Raw genomic sequence first — 23372 nt, 5'->3', positions numbered from 1 at the left:
AGGGTTAGCTGCAACCATAATATAAATCCAAATCAACAGGAAAATTTGCTAGGTAATGGGACTCATTCACCATGGTATGGATTGGCTAGTTGACCTGGCTTCGCCAACAGAACGTAATGATTTTGTTGATACATAAATCAAATGTAATAGAGGTAAAGTTTGGTTAGGAAAGTTTGAAGAAATATATTTTACATGCAGTTGTTGACAGTAGGTTAAATAACCTTAAAACCCATTAAATTCTAGCCATTATTATCTGAAAACTAGATTATTGGGAACAGCCTTGCTCCTTTTACTTCAGTTAATCATGGTTTACTGTAAATTGCTTTCTCTTTAAAGTGTTGGATATTTTTAAGACTCATTTGATAGCATATTATCAATTTGTATTTTACAATTGTTAAAAAGGAGAAACAGTTGAGAAATTTCAAAGGAGTAGTGTGATAACCTTGGTAACTGTACCACATAATGAAAAGGTTCAATCAAAAGTGCTGTGAATCACTCATTATTTTAAGAGCCCATTTAATTTATTACTGCCTTGGTAAATATCGAAAAGATGAACAATAAATTGGATAAACAACCATACATTTGAGGATCTTTGTTAAAGTTCAAGCTTCACCTTTGTAACGTACCAGTATACTACTAATGATACACCAATGTCAGGCACCAGTTTCGGTGGACTCTACGTCACACCACTTATAATCATATGTGAACCTTGGTTACCTAAGTTTAATAATTGGACAGATTTATTTACTTCTTCACCATTTAATTGGTATAAATAAATTTCTTTATTTTTATTCTTGCAACCATCTCTTCCTTGAACTTTATGTTAATCTATCTTAAATATTATGGTCTGATTTGAAACGCCACTCTTCATAACAGCTTCCAACTGACCTCAACTCTTCGCGGGTATGCAGCAAAAACACTGAACTTCAATGACAATATTATCAGTGTTGTCGATCGATACTTTAGTGCAGCAATATTTTTTTAATCATAAATTAATAAAGTCTGTCCTACTACTTACATATTTATATATTTACTAAAAAAAATCATGAATAATAACCATTACAGATAAGGAATAATCACAAGCCAATGTAACAGGTCTCAGGACATCAATCATATAAACATAAACGGAGTGAATCGTTAACTGATGTATCCGATACACATATCAATCTGCCCTGTCTGGTACAACAATCATCATGGGACAATAGTCTAGTGACAGTCACGACCATTTAATAATCATAAATAAATCAACATGTTTACCAAGAAAGATTACTATACTACTTATGTACCATTGCAGTAGACATTCATAAGTGACATTTGCAATAAAAAGATCAAAATATCACACAATAAAATTTATTTTTATTTGCAGGCAGTTTAAAAGTTATGATTTTAGTATAAAATAGACCTAATATTAATAAACTACTTTTGATGAAGGATTAAACAGGACAATTGGTCAAAATTTCAGTATGCTTGATTCAACCCTGATTAAATTAAGATGTTAAAATAATATAAACAACAACAGAGTACCCAACTAAGCTTAAACCCTGCCAGATCAAACAGTAGGACACCTGTTAAAAAAAGGCAATGATTAATAATAACTCTGCGTTTTGAAATATTGACCAAAGTGTCTAGCCGACATGGAAATTGGGAAAAACATAAATAACTGCACATTAATTTTGCATGAAACCTACAGATGTGGAATGATCGCCAAGAGCCTATGGCTGAGCACCTAATAACAGCGTTCGGTTGATTCTTTTTTGAAGTCAGCGAGATATAAGAAAAATTTGATAGCCATAATCATGGATGTTACTACGGCAGATCAACGTGTATTAGTAATTGCAGAAGACGATCACGATACTGCCATGATCCCCAGGCCAATTAAATGTGTTTACACTTTTCCTGCATTCCTGGAGAGAACTACAACTCATAATAAATACCGTACTCATTCATATCCTAGCTGAACTGGAAGAAACGTTGTTCTAAGAAAACTGTTCAGTTGTAAGATAACAGTTTCTAAGAGCTAACTATTATTTGCTCTCTCATTTTAAATGGGCATACCTATACAATAAACTTTTAGTGTTCTGTTATAAATTTGTTTATATTCCCAGTAAATACCAGAAATTTTAATTTTTCTGAACAAACAAAAGATTTATAAAGCATTGTAACCATGACAGTAACAAGGCCAGATTAACAATAATCCATTGGCATTGACAAAATGATGCATTTACCAAGGGTATAACCAACCCATTTCATCATACAAATGGCTACAAGGCACTTTGATATTATGCCCCACTATTGTAATGGGTATGATTGCAATCCATTGACAGGCAATCACTATATTTATCCTGAACCAGACCACACGTAAGTGGGAATTGAATTTTTTAGCTTTACTATACATAAAATATTCTTTATAGTAACGTTAGTCAACTAAAAACTGTAGTACGCTATGATAATACGTCACTAATATAAAATGAAACACTAGTAGAGTACCTGTCCTTCGTACGGGGTTGGCATATAAGTATAAAATGCTTATTGCAGTTATGGGAGAGGACTAAATATATATTTACATGAGTGGTTACTCTGTTTTGGAATAATGGGCAGTTGATTTCACTAAAGGATATTGAACAGTATACCATACACTAACCAACACAAGTACTGTACAATTCTCATCCCATGGTAAATTTTGAAGCTAGTTTTTCGTGCTTAGTTTATGTCCGGTCACACTGATCGGTAGTGTCGACAAAATTTATTTTTTATTATTTTAGGGTTAATTTCATGATTTGTGCTTTACTGTTTGGCTATAAAAGCTAGGGGCAGAGTTAATAACAAGAAACAAATTGTAAACAAAACACGACCTCTAACAGTGCACTGGACAGAACGAGCAACAAAATTGTCTTCAGCTGATCTTTAAGCATTATAGAAATCTAATAAGGGAGTATGTTTATCCATAGCAATACTTTACTGAATAATATTTATATACAAGAAAAAAAGTTTTTACAAAAAGAAAATTTAAAAAAAATGTTAACTAAATTAACACTTATAATACATTATCTTTGACTGAATTGATAGAACTAGACACTAGACAGTCCATCCTAAATGCTATAGACCTCGCCATTTTTAAAATAAAAATTATGTAGTTCAATTGAATCACCAACAGAAGAATGCACCGATGTAAATTGATGATTCCCAGTCAAATACGCCAACTTTTTAAATAAGTCAAACTGATAGAGTACTTATTTTTTAAAGCTATTAGGGGTGTGCGAAGCAGCAAAAACTTTCGATTCAAAGCAACGATTTGATTCAAAAGATTTTCAATTCAAATCGATGAAACTCGATTCGAAGCAATACCACATTTTTCTATTCGTACTTGTCAATGGAGTGAAATTACAATAGGCTAATTAAGCTTTACCACTTGTTAATGAAAATTTACGTTGATGTGGTATTAGGCCTATTCAAACATATGGTATACATGAATTTTGGGTGAAAAAATATTTATTTTTTATCATGTATTAGGAGAACCTGTATTGCTTTTGCTTGAAATATCAGTGAGCTGCTTTACTAGCCTATTTCATAATTTTTACTTGCAGAATAATATTTTTAAGCATGTTACCTATTTTATTGTATTGATTTTACAAATAAAGATATATTTTGGTGTATACAAAGTAAAACATTTGCAAGATTTATACTGAAACTTTCAAATGGTTTACATAAGCGGACCTACAAAAATACCAAAGTTATTGGTCTGGTTGGTGACTAGTTTTGGCTTTGTTTACAGTAGGCCTAGTAAAACATATCTCACACTGGTTACACTTAAAAATACTACTCATAATTTACAATGTCTAAACAAAATATTATAATACAATTAAAGCAATATTTACAAACAAAAAATTAATTAAATTGAATGCCTTCACAAAGGAAACGCAACAACAACGCGCTCCTGTATTACGGGTATTGCGTTGACTTTCGGAAGGCGTTTTGTATATGGATACTGACTCCCTCATGAATTGAATAGTTTTTTGATCACCACCTGAATCGAATCGTGATTCTATGCATTGAATCAAATCAGAATTTTGATGCATTTTCGATGCATCGCACACCTTTAAAAGCTATAACATCATATAATCTCATATGATATTTCAGTAGCCTAAATAATACTAGGCCTAGGCCTAGGTAACATACAGTTTTAGACTGTACTCTGCATGACACTCTTTCAACTATGTTTTTTTAATGAAAAATAAACAACAGCTCTATGAAAATGAAATGTCGAATTTAGTATCCAAAACCAATGGTATAATCAATCGCAAGTATACTAACTTGGCCTGGAGCTTGGCAATGTTGTAGCTGAAGTCGGAGATGTTCTCTTTGAGTATAATGGGAGACTGAGGAGTGTAGGTGAACTGTGGAGCTTTCTTGTGGGACTCTACCACAGAGATCTCTAGGTCTATAGTGGCGGAGTTGGGGATCTCTCCTTGATCTGTGGCAGTGGCTCTCATCAGGAAATGGTACCCGGGGTCTTTCTGTGAAATCACATAAAACACAATACAATAATGACAATGTACAAGTATAGCTTTCTTGTGGGACTCTACCACAGAGATCTCTAGGTCTATAGTGGCAGAGTTGGGGATCTCTCCTTGATCTGTGGCAGTGGCTCTCATCAGGAAATGGTACCCAGGGTCTTTCTGTGAAATCACATAAAACACAATACAATAATGACAATGTACAAGTATAGCTTTCTTGTGGGACTCTACCACAGAGATCTCTAGGTCTATAGTGGCAGAGTTGGGGATCTCTCCTTGATCTGTGGCAGTGGCTCTCATCAGGAAATGGTACCCGGGGTCTTTCTGTGAAATCACATAAAACACAATACAATAATGACAATGTACAAGTATAGCTTTCTTGTGGGACTCTACCACAGAGATCTCTAGGTCTATAGTGGCGGAGTTGGGGATCTCTCCTTGATCTGTGGCAGTGGCTCTCATCAGGAAATGGTACCCGGGGTCTTTCTGTGAAATCACATAAAACACAATACAATAATGAGAAAGTATGAATGAATATGCAAGTCTCATAAAATGCAGAATCTAGGACTGAGTCTAGAATATAGAATGGAAAGTTTAAAGATATACACCATGAAGGAAGTTGTGAAAAAAATGCTCAAGAAATAGAAGTAAAAATTCAAGTCATTAAAAAAATTAATTATTTGCTTGAAACTGAAAGTGATTCTGTTTTATTTACAGAATAATTGCAGAAGGATTTGTGATTCTGGTTTTTTCTTACTAGTAGTGGATAAGCATAATATAAATAGTTGTACTATTTATAAGTCCTGTTAGTATTTGTTTTCATCTTTCACTGTCACACAAACAATGGGTTGTCAGGTTAAAAAAAATTTCCACAGTACACAGCGTTCAATTCACAGACATAGGCCTACTGTATCAAGATTTCATTCTTAACTCACATCAATATCTCGGTTGAGAATTATGACTCCAGTGTTGTTCTCAATATGAAAATAATTTGCTTCCTCGGGCTTCTTGGCTTGCAGATCGTAAAAGACCTTGCTGTTGTTGCCGTCGTCAATGTCTGTGGCTGATATCTTCATCACCACATGACCAGGCACCAGATCCTTAGGCACTGACTCTACGTAGTTCTGTAACCACAGATATAAACAATAAGCATGATGCTCAGTGCTTACCAACATCATTTACCTTAAACAAAAATTATGGTTATTTGAAGTATTGATTTGGTCAGGCTTCAACTGATTAATAGTGTTAGTGCGGGGGAGGGGTGAGAACAAAAATATAACATACTCCGTTGTGTCACCTCTTAACCCTTTTGTTGCTTTGTTTCCCAAAAAATGCAAAACAATATAGGTATCGTTGTTGGTATTTTTTTTTTTTTTTATTTGGACAAAGGACCATGAAATATGCCAGAAAGTGATTTTTAATGTCTTAGGACATGTGATTTTAAACTTGTACATATCGTACAAGCTTAATACGGCCCAAGGCAGGTTGGTGAGGGCCGACTTTAAGCGAAACGCGATTGAGGACTGTAAAATGAATGGCAACAAAATGTGTTCCACCAAATTATACGGGTGGGGGAGATGCCCCTCAAAAAGGATTTGGCCTAAGGAAGTTGCCAGAGAAAAAAGAAAAAGGATGTAAAGCCTGCTCTGGCAACAACCACCCTGAGGGGAAGTCAAGAAGTTAACAAACAGTGTGTGTATGCTGCAGAACTGGCGTGCACCCTGAGTGCATGGGAAAGCACATTTGGTAGTAAGAAACAAAGTTGTAAATAGTGTATATATGTTTTTAAATTAACATTTGTGACAGTAATTATCTTTCCAAGACTTTAAGTATTTTTAAGACAACGGTGTTTCGGTTCGGTTTAAGCTATACTACAAACTCGCGGCAAAAATGTAAGTAATTTTCTTTTTACTTATAACTTTTATGAAAATTGTCCAATGAACTTTCAGGATTTACTCCAAATAACACATACTCTTTGATAGTAACAGATTTTATATTACTGAGTTTGACCTTGGATATGTTTTTTTTATGTCAAAGTACAAAAAAAAATATATATATATATATATATATTTATATAATTATACAATACCTATTATTTTTTATTTTTTCACTCTGTCTGTTATATTTGATATTATAAAACATACTATACCCTAAAAGATTAAAAAATGCCATGCCTATATCTTTCGTCTTAAGAGAGTTTTGATTATTTAAGTAAACCTCTGGAATAGGTCTATAGCCATATCGACTCTTAACACTCTTGGGATACAACCTGTACAAAATGCCAGCCCCCAGCACTTTTCAGAAGAAATTCAAAAAAACCAGTAGCACTGAAAGGGTTCAAGCAAATCTTACAGTGTTAATATATAGTAACTTGTTTAAAAACTCTGTAAGGCAAAATAAGTTCTGTCCCGACTTTACGAGGTTAACCAAATATTTGTTAGAGGAAATATAAACTAATGTACATATTTTTTTTAGTTAAAAAGTATAGAGGAGTAGCCTACTTTAAAAGGTATGAAGTATACAATTTAGATCAAATTTGTGCAAATCTACATTGAACACATTCCACTACTTGGTTTCTATTAAATAATTCCAATGCTCAACATAAATTAAAGTAAAAATACCCCCGCCGCAGCAAACCTGCAGACTAAGCGAATTTCCATTTGACTGATTGGATTTACACTGAAATGTCTACTTAAAAATATAACATTTATTCTCTATTTAAATAGAATTAGTTTAACTAGTACTTAGGTTTGCTGCATCAGGGAGGGTAAAACTTTTTTTTTGTAAAACGTTAATAGTTAGTAAGAAATAAAAACATTTTCCTAATTTGATCAAAATATGTTCATAAACAAGCAAACTACAACAATTTACTTATTCTCCATAAGAATAACATGGGAATTTTAAATTTATAATTTTTTTGAATTTTCTCCGTAACCATTAGGCGCATAATAACGCTTCAATATACTAAATTATTTGTTTTTTTAAGCTCTACAAAATGGTTTGGAAAGAAATTGCTAAATTTTATGTTTTTTGGGTCAAAAATGGGAAAAACCTATTTTTACCCCATAAAACCCCCCGTAAACCCCCGTTCCCATGGTCCGATCATGCTGGATCGCGAACTCGTTCGAATAAACGTAGGTTTACACGTTTGTACCAAATTTCATCAAAATCGGATCATTTTTGCTCGAGTTATCGTGCTAACGGACACATATATATATATATAAATATCCTACTAATATTATAAATGAGAAAGTTTGGATGTATGGATGTATGGATGTATGGATGTATGTTTGTGACAAGTGAACGCGAAAAATACTGGTCGGATTGGGCTGAAATTTGGCATGATGATAGCTCACATTCCCGATTAACATATAGGCATATTCTTATTTCAAAAATCCTTTCGGGCTCCGCCCCAGTGGCTCTGGAGTTTCCCATGTTAACCTTATGATAAATGGAATTATTGAATCTTAACAGCTGTTTCAATTAAACAAGTTGGTTCTGTTCTATGATGTTCAATAGCATTAAAGTTACAAGGATTACCAACAGGGTGCAGCACTATTATTTCTTTTACATTTACATAATTTATGACAACAGCTAATTTGCAACCAAAAGGTGAGTGAGCGTAGCGAACGAACTTCAACCTGGAGGCGAGTTAGCGTAGCGAACGAGCTAACCTGAAGGCAAGTGAGCGCAGCGAACGAGCTCCAACCTAAAGGTGAGTGAGCGTAGCGAACGAGCTCCAACCTAAAGGTGAGTGAGCGTAGCGAACGAGCTCCAACCTAAAGGTGAGTGAGCGTAGCGAACGAGCTCCAACCTAAAGGGGAGTGAGCGTAGCGAACAAACTTCAACCAGGACGTGATTGAGCCATGCGAACGAGATAATCTTGAAAATTAAGAAGTTAAACGGGGCAAAGCCCGCGGGTTACAGCTAGTATATATATATATATATGAATTTGAACGGATGGTGTTTTTGGCCTCTAGGGACCTCAAAATGAAAAAAAAAATCGGTCCCGCGTCCAGGTCTTACCATGAGTACTACGGTAATAGCTTATTCCCTATATGGGAAATTCGCTAAAAAAACTTTTACTGCAAAAAACAATCCCAATATGGACTAAGAATTATCTAAAATTTAAAAGAAAGCCCCATGGCAAGATGCCAACGATCAAGAACCACTTAAAGATAATAAGTTGTTGAGAGGTCAATTTACTAAGTAGAGACATGGCTGCTTAAAAAAATCCTCTCACTACCACTTTATCTTAGCACCAGAAAATGCTTGAAGGTTGACATCATATCTTCTAAATGATAAGACAACATTGGTAGGGCTTGTATCGAACGTGTTGATTCAAAACTACAATTTCATTCTACATCCATGAGTACAGTTAAAAATTAATTAGAGCCAAGGCAAGTAAATTAATTGTTATCAGTTTATATCTTAACATATTCAATTAATCACATTATCAAAGAAGACTTTATGCTTTTTAAACAACAAAACGATTTCCTGCTGTCATCAGCATCATTGTAAAACAGTATATGCAAATAGCTTCATCAATGTATTATTTCTTGTTCAGTTAGTTTTCATTTAGAAAAGATAAATACAATTAAACCACTAATGTTTTTTTTTACTCAAGAGTCAAGCTGAACTACTGCCATTTTGCTAGTGTTTGTTATTTCACTGCCTGATGCCTTCTCATTTATATTTTACTGCCATCTCTGGTATCAGATGTTCTGCCTTTGTCTAACATGGCTTTTATTGCTCCTACACCATAAAAATCTCATCATGGGTTTATCTGCTCCATTCCCATTCCACCTGATGGCTCTTCTCAGCACATTCACCTTTCTCTGATATTGATATATTGACTGGCATACAATATCCCACAACCACATAATCAATAGGATTAAAAAATGTTATTCATAAATAAATTAGTACAAACAACCATTGTGTGTTAAGGTTTCAATAAAACGACCAAACAAACTGAAATCACACAATGAAACTGTGATTAACAATTAAAACACAGGTGACTTGACTGCATTGTGCAAACGCTTTGTGTATTTAGGCCACTGTAAATTGTTTGGAAACCTGTGTATTTCTTTGACAACCAATGACATAAATTATTATGCACAAAAAAGACTAAGGCTTTGCTAAATATACGTAGATACATTCCCTATTTATTTACCAATACGGTGCACAATAACTTGCAAACATATAAAACAATATCTACACATTAATTCATGCTTTTGATTACCTTCCACACATATCCACGAAAGACCTGCATTGTGGTAGACGATTAAAAAATATACAAACTTGTACCAAAGAAAGTAACAAAAATACATTTTGCATTGGACAAAAATACATTTTGTAATCCACATAATCGATAGTATTATGCATTTTCATAGAACTGTTCATGATTTTTACAAGTTAAGGTCCAAATAAGAAAGCTCTTAGGTCTTCTAAGATAAAAATGGAAAAAGAGACTTAGGCATCTAAGAACTCCTAAAAATAATGCAATTCGCATTCATGCATTTAAACATTTAAAGCAAATTACATGGTAGAGGAAGGCTTCAAAAATATATTATATGAATACAATAATAGCTAAACCTCACTGACATGCTAAAGTAAACTAAAAACCCCATAAAGATAAATGATTAACATTAGGCGGCTTTAACATTTGTTGCGGTGAGCAAAATTACGATTAAAAATCATGGCTTGGAGTAATCAATTGTCAATCAACGATAACAAATATGACATGCCCATCTGGAAATCATTAGTGATGATTTTAATGCCAAACAACAACATTCAAATTTGCATAATACTTGCATCAAGCTTTTATCATCATCGGGTCTTTTTATTAATTAGCAGTTTGTGATTTTCAAGTTATAGTTGGGACTGCATATAGAGGATGAAAATGTTAAACAAATCGGGATCAATAGCTAATAATACTTCTGATAATAGTAGGCCTACTGATATTAATTTGAACTTTAGGTAAAAAATTCAGATAATCTAATGGCAATACATAAAAAACTTCTTTGAGTTGCTAAAATTAGCCTAAAAGTATAACAAAGGTGTTAAAATAAAGAAAACAATTTCTCAGATGAGAAAATATCTCAATCCCTACAAGTGCTACATAAGCCTTGAAATAGATTATAAGAAAATTAATTATTTACTTAATTTTATACATTTTCCACAGACCGGGAAGTGCTGGTTTCGCTGTAGGGAAATCTACTTAACAATTAAACGTGACAACATCTTTCATATCCTTTGGTAGCTAATTGGTTCAACAAACAGATCAAATCCATTGTTGCCAGACAGAAAATGGAATATCACAATGGATAGAAATAGTACTCTATGGATTTGTAGGTCAGTTTGGAATAGGCCTAACAGTCATACATACCACTTTATCAAAGACTGGTGGATTGTCATTGATGTCTTCTATGGTGACTTTAATGGTGCAGACATCATCCAGTTCTGGTCGGCCGTTGTCCGTAGCCCTCACACTCAGGTAAACCTCTTTCTCTCTAGACGGTTCATCTCTGTCTAACATCTGGCACAACAAATATGTAATCAGCAACAACTGAACATGTCCAATATATTAAGAGTCCTTGGAGGCAAGCGGTCATCTTGAATAATTTCAAACAGCTGATGAAGAGTTATTAATCGTCCAAAATGTTGGTACAAACACCAAAGTGATTGTAATTTAAACATCTTGTAAACAGTGGGATTAGAAATTTTCTTTGTAGTTTTTAAAATGCTTTACGAGTTAGAACGTTTAGGTTCGAAGGTCTCTTAAGGAATGGAATATATAAATTTAAAATTAGATCATATTGTAGAAGAGAAAAAAATAAAACATAGAAAGCTAATTTAGAACTTTTCATGAATAACAAATACATAAACCTAGATAAATTGTAAATTAATGTTTTAGTAATCAAAGGCTGAGACCCCCAAATGCATGTTTCATCCCATAAATTCACTGATTGGACCCATTATAAGGGTTGATAAAAATGTTAACTACTGATAAGCCTATGTTTATTATCTTTAATGAGTAGATAAATAAAAGAAATAGGCTACCTTATACAGCCTAATTGTTTGATCAAGTATCTGAACTAAAAAATGTATAGAAAATTGTTGCCCCAGAGAGGAATATTCTGCACAGAAGGTGAGTCGATAAAATTATGAAATGATTAGAACATTGAATTTATTTTTTTATTGGCTATTTTGGTAGGCTTCTAAGAATAATACATTCTTAAATGATCAATTTTTTTCACTTCACCCACCATTATCTATTTAAAATTTTTAGTGTAAGTTACAAACTAAATCCACATTTGATAATGAAATTGATTAACAAAACAATCAGATTTCACCAAAATCTGAATAAACAACCTCCTCCTAATGGCTGCAAGTTTCTCACCACATACTTCTAGCGGTTTAAGTTTATAAAGTTAAATATAGGTAGTTTACTTACCACTGCCGTGCTAATTTCTCCTGTTACGGGATTGATTTTAAACTTGTTTTGTCCAACAGATGTTGATATTAACGTGTAGGTAATGTTACCTCCACTTTCTGGTGGATCTCTGTCTTTTGCTTTCACCTGCCAAATAATTGTTAAGTTAGAGATTGTATGAATTTAATACTGTAGGCTGTAAGTATAGATAAGATGTACGGTACTCATGAATACAATATTTTTGCTTTGATTTCAGAGCTATAGGTCAATCGTTAAAAATTTCATTACTAATACTGTGGTAATAATTTCCTCATTGGCTATTAAAAGTGTGATTGCAAGGAAATGTTTTGAGCTAACTATCCCAACTTAAGATAAGTTAACTCTTCTAGCACAGAAAACCGAATTGGAATATGTTCTATGGTAACTTTACAAATTTTGTTTGGGCTAAATTAACAATTCCACGAGTGAACAATTCAAACATTATATTTATTCAAATTCAATCACAATATCAACCAAAAAGAAAATCAATTCGGCAAATAACTGATCTAGGTTAGTATATACAATGTATAACAATTGGGTTAAAATATTAAATATTTAATGAATATTTTAAGTTGGCACAATTTTGAAAAAATAAACATTAAGTGGTGTGATTAATTTAAATTCAAAAGTTTAATATGTCTTTCAAGTTACAAATTATTCTCTTAAACGGGCAATTAATTTCAAACAATAACATGTTTATCTTGTGGCTGATTTTAATAGGAATACCTTCTTCAGTTACCTCTAGAATAAACTTGACATTAAATTAAATTTACTGATAAAACACTAATAAACCCTTGTATTGTAATAACTATTTAAGTATGTAGGTACCACTGCCCAAAAGTTAGTCGAATATTATTTTGTATTTTTTAATTTATTTGAAGAGAAATAAGTACCTATCCTATAATAAGTATGGTATGTAAGTAAATATACCTACTGACCAATAAGTTAGTAACATTAAGTTATATAATTTGGTATTTTCAAATTTACTTTGAGAAATGTAGTCTAGTGTTGGCAAAACGGGAATGCCGATGGAGACCAGGTCAAGTCCCTTCAAATGCACACACCCCCACAGGTCTCCATCGGCACTCCCGTTTTGCTTAAACTATAGAAAGTAGGTACCGATGCTAAAAACTACTAAGCCAAGAAAATTGTTTAAATTACTTATGGAGGTTTAGGCTTTAGTAACGTTATCATTAAGTCAGGATCACATGTCATGAAAAAATCATTTTATGTATTGACACGTATCTTATTGTATTCTAGGGCCTACATGAAATCAAGTTAAAACGTTATAGAACATGACACAACTTACCGTAAGCACAGGAGTCCCCGTTGGCTCTTCTTCTTTGACAGAGGGTTGATATTCTAAACAGTTTGTGAACACAGGTTTGTGGTTGTCTACTTGCACACCGCTTCCTCCCATGCTGTACTGTTAACAAAATAACAGAATTGTTAACAAAATACTATGCAGATTAAGCATCAATATTCCTTCTTGCAAAATGTGAAAGATTGGTTGATGGAAACCCATTACCCCTAGCAGGAGTTTTGGAATTCAGATTGCCACACAATGAAAAAAAAAAAATTGTTCAAGGAAAAAACAGAATCAAACCCTGCCTATGGAAATGAGTGTGGTTTTTTAAGTTTTCTCCGTCTTGCTTTTTTCCATGCTTTATTTAATTCAACAATAATTTTCTCCCCTGCCGCAGGTTTTACAATTTTAGTTAGGCTATTATTTATTTTGCATGGTGTGCTCTTTGGATTTTTTTATGTGTTCTTTAAAGACATTTTGTTGGCGAGTCGAGAGAAAATGCTTCTCAGTCTGTATTGTTATTTTAGTTTTTTTTTTTTTTTTTTATTAGTTTTAGTGACTTCCAAGGTCAATTGTTAAAAGCCGAACGGCTGAATAAATCTTGTTTGAATCTATGTAGCCTATGTACAGACAAGGAAGAATACTCTGAATCTTCTGATTCACTGCAGTGGTATTAAAACAGTGAATAGGTACCTATTTAATGACATGTTTAAATACTATTTGAATTTGGGTGGGCGTAAATATTACAATGGACAAGCGAGAAAGCCTGGACAATTTTATACACTAAAAAGAAAACTGAATTAACACTGTGCTGCATTTCTTGAGCAATCATTGAAAGAGCCTATTTGCAAGCTATGGAAACAGGAAAGTCATAGAACGGTAGAACGCCACCAAGGAGAAGAAATAGAAATAGTGTTTTTTTAGAATTTATAGTCGTTAGGCTATTAACTTATGGACAACCTAATGCGGCTATGAATAAGGCTAGGAAAACAAGATCAGGTTTTGAAAAATGATAAGATATTAGGCTACAAGAAAAATGTTGATTAGCCTATATCGACTGTTCTTGAGTATTTTCATAATCTTTGAGTCAAATCTTTTGAAAATTATCAGAAATTATGACTGTTATTCGTTTTAAAATAACGCCTGTAATACTTAGCAATTGCTCTTTTAAACAGGTAGCCTATACCGGTACAATAGTGTGAATAAATGTAGGAGATTAACTAAAGTGCAGGCATTTATTTAATACCGGTACCGTACTAAGCTATTAATATTTTGCAAAAACACATTTTAATAACCCCCCCCCCCCAACAACAAACCTAGTTCATGTAATAGTTAAACATGAGTAGGTAACGGTAACTTTCCAATCAGCACTTTTAAGTTACCGGTACCTAAAATGGAAAACCGCTAGAAGTTAAAAAAGTCTGCAAGTTTGCTGTGGTGGGGGTATTTTGTCCACAGAGGCCTAACTTAGCAAAATTTAAGTGCCTATATCGGTAACTTACGGTAAGTTAGGAACATGGGTTTTAATTTGTTCAAAAGGTGTATTTTTAGAGAATTTCCCTAAAAACAAAGGTAAGTACCGTAGCATTACTGTACCGTAGGTCTAGCCTAATGGTACGGTACCTAAGTAAAGACTTGGCACTTGCGCCCAGGACCAATTTACTTTTTCATATTGATGTCTCCGGAGGCCAAAAACACTGAATTATTCGTTCAAAATGTATATAAGTTATATTAGGGTGTGTGTGTTCGTAGACGCGATAAGCTTAACTTAACTTGAGTAATTTTTTTTAATTTCGATGAAATTTGGTTTGGAGGTATTTAGGCCTATAACTTAAGGCGGGATAGATACCTACCGGTACCTACTTGAATGCGTTGGTGAACCAGCATTATCGGACGATGGGAACGGGGTTTTAGGAAGGGTTTTATGGGGTAAAAATTGTTTTTTTCTAATTTTTGACCCGCAAGCAGCTTATTTTTGAGTCCTTGTATTGTTATTTCAAAACACAAAAGTTCCCTTGGCCTAGCCTCGACTTGGGAAAAAAAACTTTCTTAGGAGTTCACAACCACCACAACTGCCAAATTCCCTAAGTTAGCCTACTTGAAAAGTTAACTTAATTGCACAAGAAGTACGGTAAACACAATGCTCTCTAGCCTTTAACTTAGCAAAACAAATGATAAGTTAATACTCTTTATGATACCCATATTGAACGTAAAAATTGTTAATAACTAAGTTAAATAACTTATATAGGCACAGCTTAACTTGTAGGCCTATGCTAAGTTACGCCTACCAGCAAAACGGCAATCCAAATCTGTTGCACTCGCATTGTTATTTGAAAAGTTCGGCTCCACTAAGAAACAGTCCACAACGTTCACTATATCACTTGACAGCGCACAACACATCATGAGACGACTAGAAGATAATAAAAACTATACATTTTCAGTATTAAACTCGTGAATCAACTAACTACGTACCACGTGTACACAAACTAACTGTAAACAACGTCTAGAACAAAACAACGTTGACAACGAGCGAAACGGGAAACAAAATACGAATTTTGCAAACAGCGAACCTAGCGGCAAGAATCTCAACTAAAAAGGACGACGCGACGAACGCCAGGTGCCAGGTGTTCGGATTGCTAGCTGCTGGACTGGAGTGAGTTGCTAGGACTGGGACTGGACTGGAAAGTAGCAGACGACCTTCGAGAAACAAACTACTGTAAGCAGTCGAGTTATAGAAGCCTGTTGAAGAATTGAAGAAATCGAATCAAACACGATTACTGACTGAATCACAGTAGGATTAGTACGGGATGATGATAGCACCAACAGATTTTATATGTACATAAAAAAATTATAAATGTTTTGAAATTAAAGGTCTATGTGGTGCAAAATCTACAACTTCTTTGTCATGTAGCCTAATTCATCGTCTTTTTTTAAATACCTGATGTGTTCGGCGTCGTAGAAACACAGAGCAAAGAATTAAATAAAAAATTGAATTTACATCATCTTATGGGGGACACCTGTACATTATTATGGGTTTACAACTTTTACAATTTTTTTAGGCTAACCGTTAAATATTTTATTTATCTCTCTATTAAAAACATCATACGTATTAAATTGAAATATTAAATTTAAATATTAAATATTAAATTTGAAAATTAGTGACCAAAGCTAATATGTATCACGGTAACAGGGGCTAATCAATATTGTTTTCCTTATCGTATTATTATAACATACATTACATACACAATCATATAGTTACTGTTCCTCAATTCACTTAAGTTTTTGCCTTTGCTAAAAATCTAAGTCTAGATGTTTAAACTTTGTGCGATTTAATATGGACATATTTACGTATTAAATTTATGTATTGTCTGCAGGATAGTTAAAATAAATATTTAATAAATAGAGTGCTAAGGTAGTAGTAGTCAAATTCCAGATAATTTGGTTTACTCTGGGCGCACATTTTCTCTAAAGAATACATTTTCTCTAAAGAATACATTTTCTGCCAATTTATTTTTGATTATGCACTTCATAATATCTTTGACTATTGATACAACGTCAATAATATATTATAACATACTCCTTTTATCTATGATATAACTCACTAAATAAGTTTACTGGACGTGTTCCAAATAGTAGAATAAACATATATTACCAGAATAAAAATCAATGCGAATGAACGTAATCCCATTATTTGAACTTTGGCCAGTATAAAGTCACACATCGTGCACTGATATCACAGAACTTTACCACAGTCACTACACTGATATCACAGCAACAAGCACACAGCGCCGCGACCACTACACACTACACTTCAACTCTCAACTGAGCTGAGTGAGACTGAGAGTCATGAATGAACTGAGTCATCGCGCGACAGTGGCGTGAATCAGAGATAACGTAACGCCACCTCGCTTCTCTTGAAACAGTCAACGAGTCAACGTAGACCCACATCCTACTACTGTACCACCGCCACCGCCACACCCCCGCACCTGGACGACGTGACTTGGCACCTCCCGCAGGACTTAGGACGAGAAACTCCTATTGTAACGTGTAGGGTGTCATTGATAAACATTTCCAACATTCTTCGTTGGTGTGAAATGCTGTTTGAATCAATGAAGGTCACTACAACATAGTTACCCAAAAACAGGCTTGAAACAAAAAGGATGACAAATTCATGCAGTTTATCTAAGGTTTCATAACTTACTGTATCTTGTAAACAATATAATTGAAGGTGTGATTCTAATGAACTCTATCAGCTAAAAATGAAGTGTGTTCAGGCACATTATAGTAGTATGTTTTCTGTGGTTAAGGTTATTAACACTTGAACGATCGTTATAACACTCTAAACTTTGGTCTTGTTACTATATAACGTCGGGCTACCTATTGTTAGATAGAATGACTAATTGACAGGAAAATGGAATCCGGTTGCATAATCGGTTTCACTTTGGATCCACAAGTAAGCTTCGGATTTGAAGGCGAGCACTACATTCAATAACCTGAATAAGTGAAACATTGAATAGGTACTCACAGGTTCTAAACATCACTATATTCGCAAAGAGAAAAGGACGAATTCTGATTTAAAATTTATGAAATTACAAACCAACAAATAAGCCATCAAGTCATTGGACTAACAAGATGAAAACGTGTTCATTTAACAATTTGAAACTATTCGCAATTAAGAAAGAAGCGAGCCTCAATAAAGTAGACTGTTCCGAATTTCACCCCCAGAGAGAACCATTTGGAAGCAATAAGAACTCTAATTGAATTGTTGAGTCGCTGAAAGGGTTCGTAGATAAAACACTCAACAAGTATAGCAGCTACGCCCCCGCCTCGGTTCACCCTCACTCACCCTGCAGGTGCTTCAACCACCGGAACTACGCCGCTGGATCACTACTTCCGGTCCGGGCTACTCGGCCGTCAAACATAAACATAATTCTCCGTGGGAACTACCATAATACGAGATTTGTAACTAGTTATCATTACTGTGGGTAGAGCCTCTCCTATCTAGTCTAGGGACGACTATTACGAGCAGTATTGAATTGAATTGAATTGAATTGAATTGAATTGAATTGAATTGAGTCACTATATCCATCGCTGCACTGCTATAAGTTCCATTATTAGCCTACACGTTTACCGTGTGCAGTACAGAGCGTCCAAATTCCAAGTCCTGTGTATTTCAAATGGCTGTTTCAATCAAGTTAGTCGACCTAGAAACATCAGGAGTTGCGAAACGCTCCTTACTTTTTAATTTTTAATTCTATTTGTTTATTACAGTTACAGTTCTGCTTTAAAAATAGCAAAGTATAAATCAATAAGCCCAGCTATGTTTCCACAACACGCCATCTATGTGTAATACTCCAACACGCATAAATCAACAGAAATCAGTTAATCAACCAAAGTCTTCACAGGGTCAACAACTGTTCGTTGATGCTGTACATGCCAATTAAATAAACATAATGTTTATTTAACCTAACCTAGCCCAACTGCCTCCTATAAAACCTGCACTGCACGGCACACATACAGAGTAGATTTCTGTATTTAATTGTTGAAAAACAAGTAGCCTATGGTTATACTGTAGCTACAATTAAGTTATAGCTACAGTAGTAGACTAGAGGAGGTAGATACTTAGTCCGTCCATCTGCACAGTACTTGTATTATAGTATTAACATTTAAATTTTACGGAAAAAATCGGAAAAAATGTATAAATAGTTATACCTTATGAACATGATTAATTTTATTTACGAAATAAATAAAATAGTACACGAGTGTGGTAGACTCAGCGATCACATTTCGACCTGTGCATTGATATTTAAAAATGCACGCCGTTACGGTAAAATAATACACTACTGAATAATAGTATAATTGTTAGTCAATTAAAGTTTACTATAATGTGTTAACTTTGCTTTCTATACGACAGTTTAACCATTTAGATACACAAACATAAATGCAAGAACACGTGTAGGAAGTTGAAGATTGCATTCCAAGACGGAATGTCATTAAACAATCAATGAATCATGTTTATGATAAACAGTGTATGTACAGAACTTTACTTACTTTAATACTTTACAATGAAATGGCGACCATACAATTGTAATTTAAGTAACACCAGTAAAGGCACAATAAGACGTACACGAAACTGTTGAAACTTATTAACGTTAGAAAAAGAAGGAATAAAAAGATAGAAAACAACTCGGTGAAAACAATAAAGAGTCATTACTTTCAACGGGACAGTGAAACATTCGCAAACAAAAATAATACGAAAGAAGTAAATTAAAAGGTGAATTTGCCGGCAGTGGCGGCAGTGTTCAGTGTTCTAATCAATGGGACACATGCAGTGTGGTTTGTCATTAGCTGTTGTTTGATGTGCCGCTGCCACTGCCGCTCACTCATTAGACTCGGGTAACACGATATATTGCTGTGTTTGCTAACAATCTGTTGCGGCTCACTCAAGTACAAGTTTAACTCCCATTGTATTGTTGTAAATCAAGTAAGCTAAGTAATTAAACGTTTATGTCTGGGGAGCGTAGTGAGTAAAATTCTCTCTTGGCAATCAGGTCTTCTCCTGAGAAAGTCGGAAGATTTTTGATGATTTGAAAATATAACTGAACCCCCCAGCTGTCGTAAACATTGCGATAAAATAATCATATTGGCTAGTAAGCCAGCCGATTTAAAAGCTATAATCATTCATTCAACTACTCTTTCTCTTATCCTCGACATAAGATAGACTAGACCTGATGCGTCGGCGGCGTAGGCATTCAATCCTCTGACGATAATTAAGCCTATGTCATGTTTGTTATTTGTTGCAAAGCCATTAATAGTAATTTGAGTGTTTTCGCCGCTTGAAACAAAACACGAAGTGGAAATATTAAAATGCGCACGGTTTTGTGGGTTATTGCTTGTTTACAGTCTCCGAGTAACTTGAGGTTATAGCTTAACCATTATCGGTCTCCATACAATGATTTACAGCTGTTGTAATGTTTAGTACGGGCTTTACGTGGGTAGAAAAGTCTGTTAGGAAACGTAAACTTGAGTCTAATGGTTTGCTCTACGCATACTTAATGAACAATGCGGGTAGCGTGAACGAATCAGCCAGCGATTAATGTGAAGGGATTATTGTTTATCAATCGATATTGCGATAGTGCGAACGTTTAATATATTTTTTAATTCCAGGATTTACAAATTGCATATACAAATTGCAATTAGTATTATATTGGACAGACTGGTAGAAACTTTAACTGTAGATTCCAAGAACATACAAGATTAAAATCTAAAAACCCTACAAGTGTATAAAATCAAACTACATGGAACATCTATTGAAAATAAACCAAATTTATCAAAAATTCTAAATATAGCCACCGTAAAAGGATCCAGACAAATATACTTAACACGGTGAAAATAAATAGAGTAAAACCAAATATATGAACAAAATCTTATAAATGAAATAAATAAAAAAGAAAGAAAAAACCATCTTATCCTACCTATGATGCAAGGCAAATTTTTGAAAATCATATTAAAATGCAATTATAAATAATTTATATTTCTGTTTATTTGAATCATCAACTAATAATTGGCGTTTTAAAGGAACTAATCTATTGTGCGATTGCAATGGGTCGTTTCCAGGAAATAACAAAGTAATCATGATGGCGTTTAAACGTTATAACATATGTGTTGTTGTGGTATTACATTAATGAGATTAATGTATGATTAATGAGTGATTTCAGAAACTGTGTGGAATTTTATCAGATTAGCAGCAGGAAGTTTTACTTTAGATTGGGCTGCAATTGACAAGAACGTTATTTGTTGAACCACGTATTATTATTTTTGTTCGATCACACACTACGTTTTCTGAAATAATGTGGTAATAATCACTTGCATTAAGTATATTAAAAATTTCCCGTTTCCGAAAAAAAACATTTTTATAGTAGATTGCTTTAAATAATACAGTGCAACAACCCGAAAATGTTTACAGTTTGCTTGAAATAATGTTTCGTGCGATCGAGTCCGTCCTAAGAATTTAAATAAGAATTATTCTGTCTGTACCATAACTCAGGATGAAGTGTTTAAACTCAAGCTGCAACTTCTCACTCAAAGATTCCTCAGATATTATTTCTTCGTCGATATTATACATTTCGCTCTGATTTTCCTCGATGAAAATAGTTTCACGATGTTTTTTTAAATGCAAACATATTTATAAGTCGTGTAGAATTTGCAAGCACTGTATAGCTTTTTTACTTAAGTCTTAGTATATTTTTAAGGCCTTAGCTATCTTTTTATCCATCCCTATCAGTAAAAGCTTTTAAAAGGCACTCATTTTAGCATTTATGTTGAGAAATGGTACTAATAGGATGGATTTTTAAGGAGATTAATTTGAACCAGATTATTTTATAGATACTGTTAACTAATAGCATATACTCTGAAGTGTTGTATAGTGCAATTTTTTTTTCAACAAGAAATTGATTAGTTATAAAACTTATTTTGAAAATTAAATGCAGCTTTAACTGGTAAATGAATTAGACAAATTGTGGAGTTTGAATGTAAGACATCATCACAAGCAGCTCGTGACAGGCGACGAATCCTTTCAATATAATTAGTTTCCAACTCAGTTCTGAGCATTTATTACAAACAATATTTCTTCGATATTAACTTCTGTCAAAAGATTACAAACATTGTTGAAGATAAAAGCGGCCTTAATAATGAGAAAACTTATTCCGTTTGAATTTCCAATTTTCTTTTTTATATTTGGAACAATTGTTAGGATTGTTAACTTTTTGAACTTCTAAGAAACGTTTGACTGTCATGATTTTTATTCAAATTCAAATTAATATTGTTTTTAGTCAAACAGCGTATGAAAAGGGATGTCAAGTATAATGATGCCACGCTACAGTAGCACTTATATTGTCAAACTACAAGCTAATGTAGTGATAGACAAACATGAAGGTCTGTTTTCTATTCAAATAGCATTGCTACTACATTAATCAATAATTAGGTTTGCTGCTACTGGGAAGGTAAAAAAATGGGATTTATATTGAAATATTAATACTGAACCTTGTAAATAAACATTTGTGCCAAATTTGATCAAGTATATCCCTTAACAGGCAAATTACAAGTATTTATTTATTCTAAGTAAGAATTTAAAATTACAGTTTGTTTGGAGTTTTCTCCGTAACCATTTTAGGCATACAACCACACTTAAACATACTAAAATTAATTAAATTAATAAATTAAATTATTTGTTGTTTTAAGCTCCACAAAATAGTGTGTAAATAAATTGTGAAATTGCTTGTGTTGATGTTAAACTAAACCCCCAATTTTCCCCCATAACACCCTTACCTCATAGTTCAGCCATGCTGATTCGCGAAGTCGTTCAAATTAATGTAGATAGACACGTGTCAACTAATTTCATACAAATTGAATGAGTTACTCGAGTTATCGCGCTAATGGACATACTTATATACAATATACATACGGGGCTACAAACGCAACCCAAATATTAAAAGTAGGCCTACTGTGAGACACATTTTAATGACAAAACAAGCTAATGTGTTGGTAACACTGTTTTCTTCACATTATTGCTTAATTTTCTGTTTTATTCACTAAAATAAATCATTGGCTTAAAGCTAAGAAAGGTTTAAAATTAAGTTTCCAGGTGTAATTACCTAATAAATAAACTATTATTGATATGTAAATTGAGGGAAACCAGATCTGTTGCAAACGAAAAAATCATACACCCACAATATATACTCTACTTGAGTTTCTAAAACACCACGTTGGGCCTTATTTACAATAAATTCCCAATAACACTAAAATTCATAGTGACTAACTATGCAACAATGCATAGCAGCTGATTGGCAATGATAACAGGGATACCAACACATAAGCTTGTTTTCTCATCAAACAGCGCCTCACAGTACTTGTAGACCCCTAATATTTTGGTTAAGTAAAAATCCCCCTATATTTACATACAAGGATTTGAACGGATAGTGTTTTTGGCCCTTGGGAACATCAATTCAACCAATATGTTACAGACAAATAATAAAGTAATTATGAGTTTTATTTGCACAACCAAACGTTAGCAATATGT

At 33.7% G+C, this 23372-nt stretch overlaps 1 protein-coding gene across 1 annotated transcript in view; it reads right to left on the bottom strand.

Moving 5' to 3' along the window:
• LOC128987341 (DE-cadherin-like) overlaps positions 1-23372 on the bottom strand; it is a 483101-nt gene that overhangs the window by 27493 nt on the left and 432236 nt on the right. Inside the window, exons 3-7 of the mRNA XM_054408138.1 lie at positions 13298-13414; positions 11971-12096; positions 10903-11052; positions 5450-5638; positions 4312-4514 (exon numbers count right to left, since the gene is read on the bottom strand). Of these exons, the coding sequence (XP_054264113.1) occupies positions 4312-4514; positions 5450-5638; positions 10903-11052; positions 11971-12096; positions 13298-13414 (785 nt within the window). The remainder of the gene's footprint in view (positions 1-4311; positions 4515-5449; positions 5639-10902; positions 11053-11970; positions 12097-13297; positions 13415-23372) is intronic.

Source organism: Macrosteles quadrilineatus, unplaced genomic scaffold (assembly GCF_028750875.1).
Source record: "Macrosteles quadrilineatus isolate MER2022 unplaced genomic scaffold, UCM_ALF_1.0 Scaffold_2__2_contigs__length_208266976, whole genome shotgun sequence".
Classification (NCBI taxonomy): domain Eukaryota; kingdom Metazoa; phylum Arthropoda; class Insecta; order Hemiptera; family Cicadellidae; genus Macrosteles; species Macrosteles quadrilineatus.
Note: the sequence above shows the minus strand (reverse complement) of the source record. Positions and strands in the feature narration are given on the sequence as shown.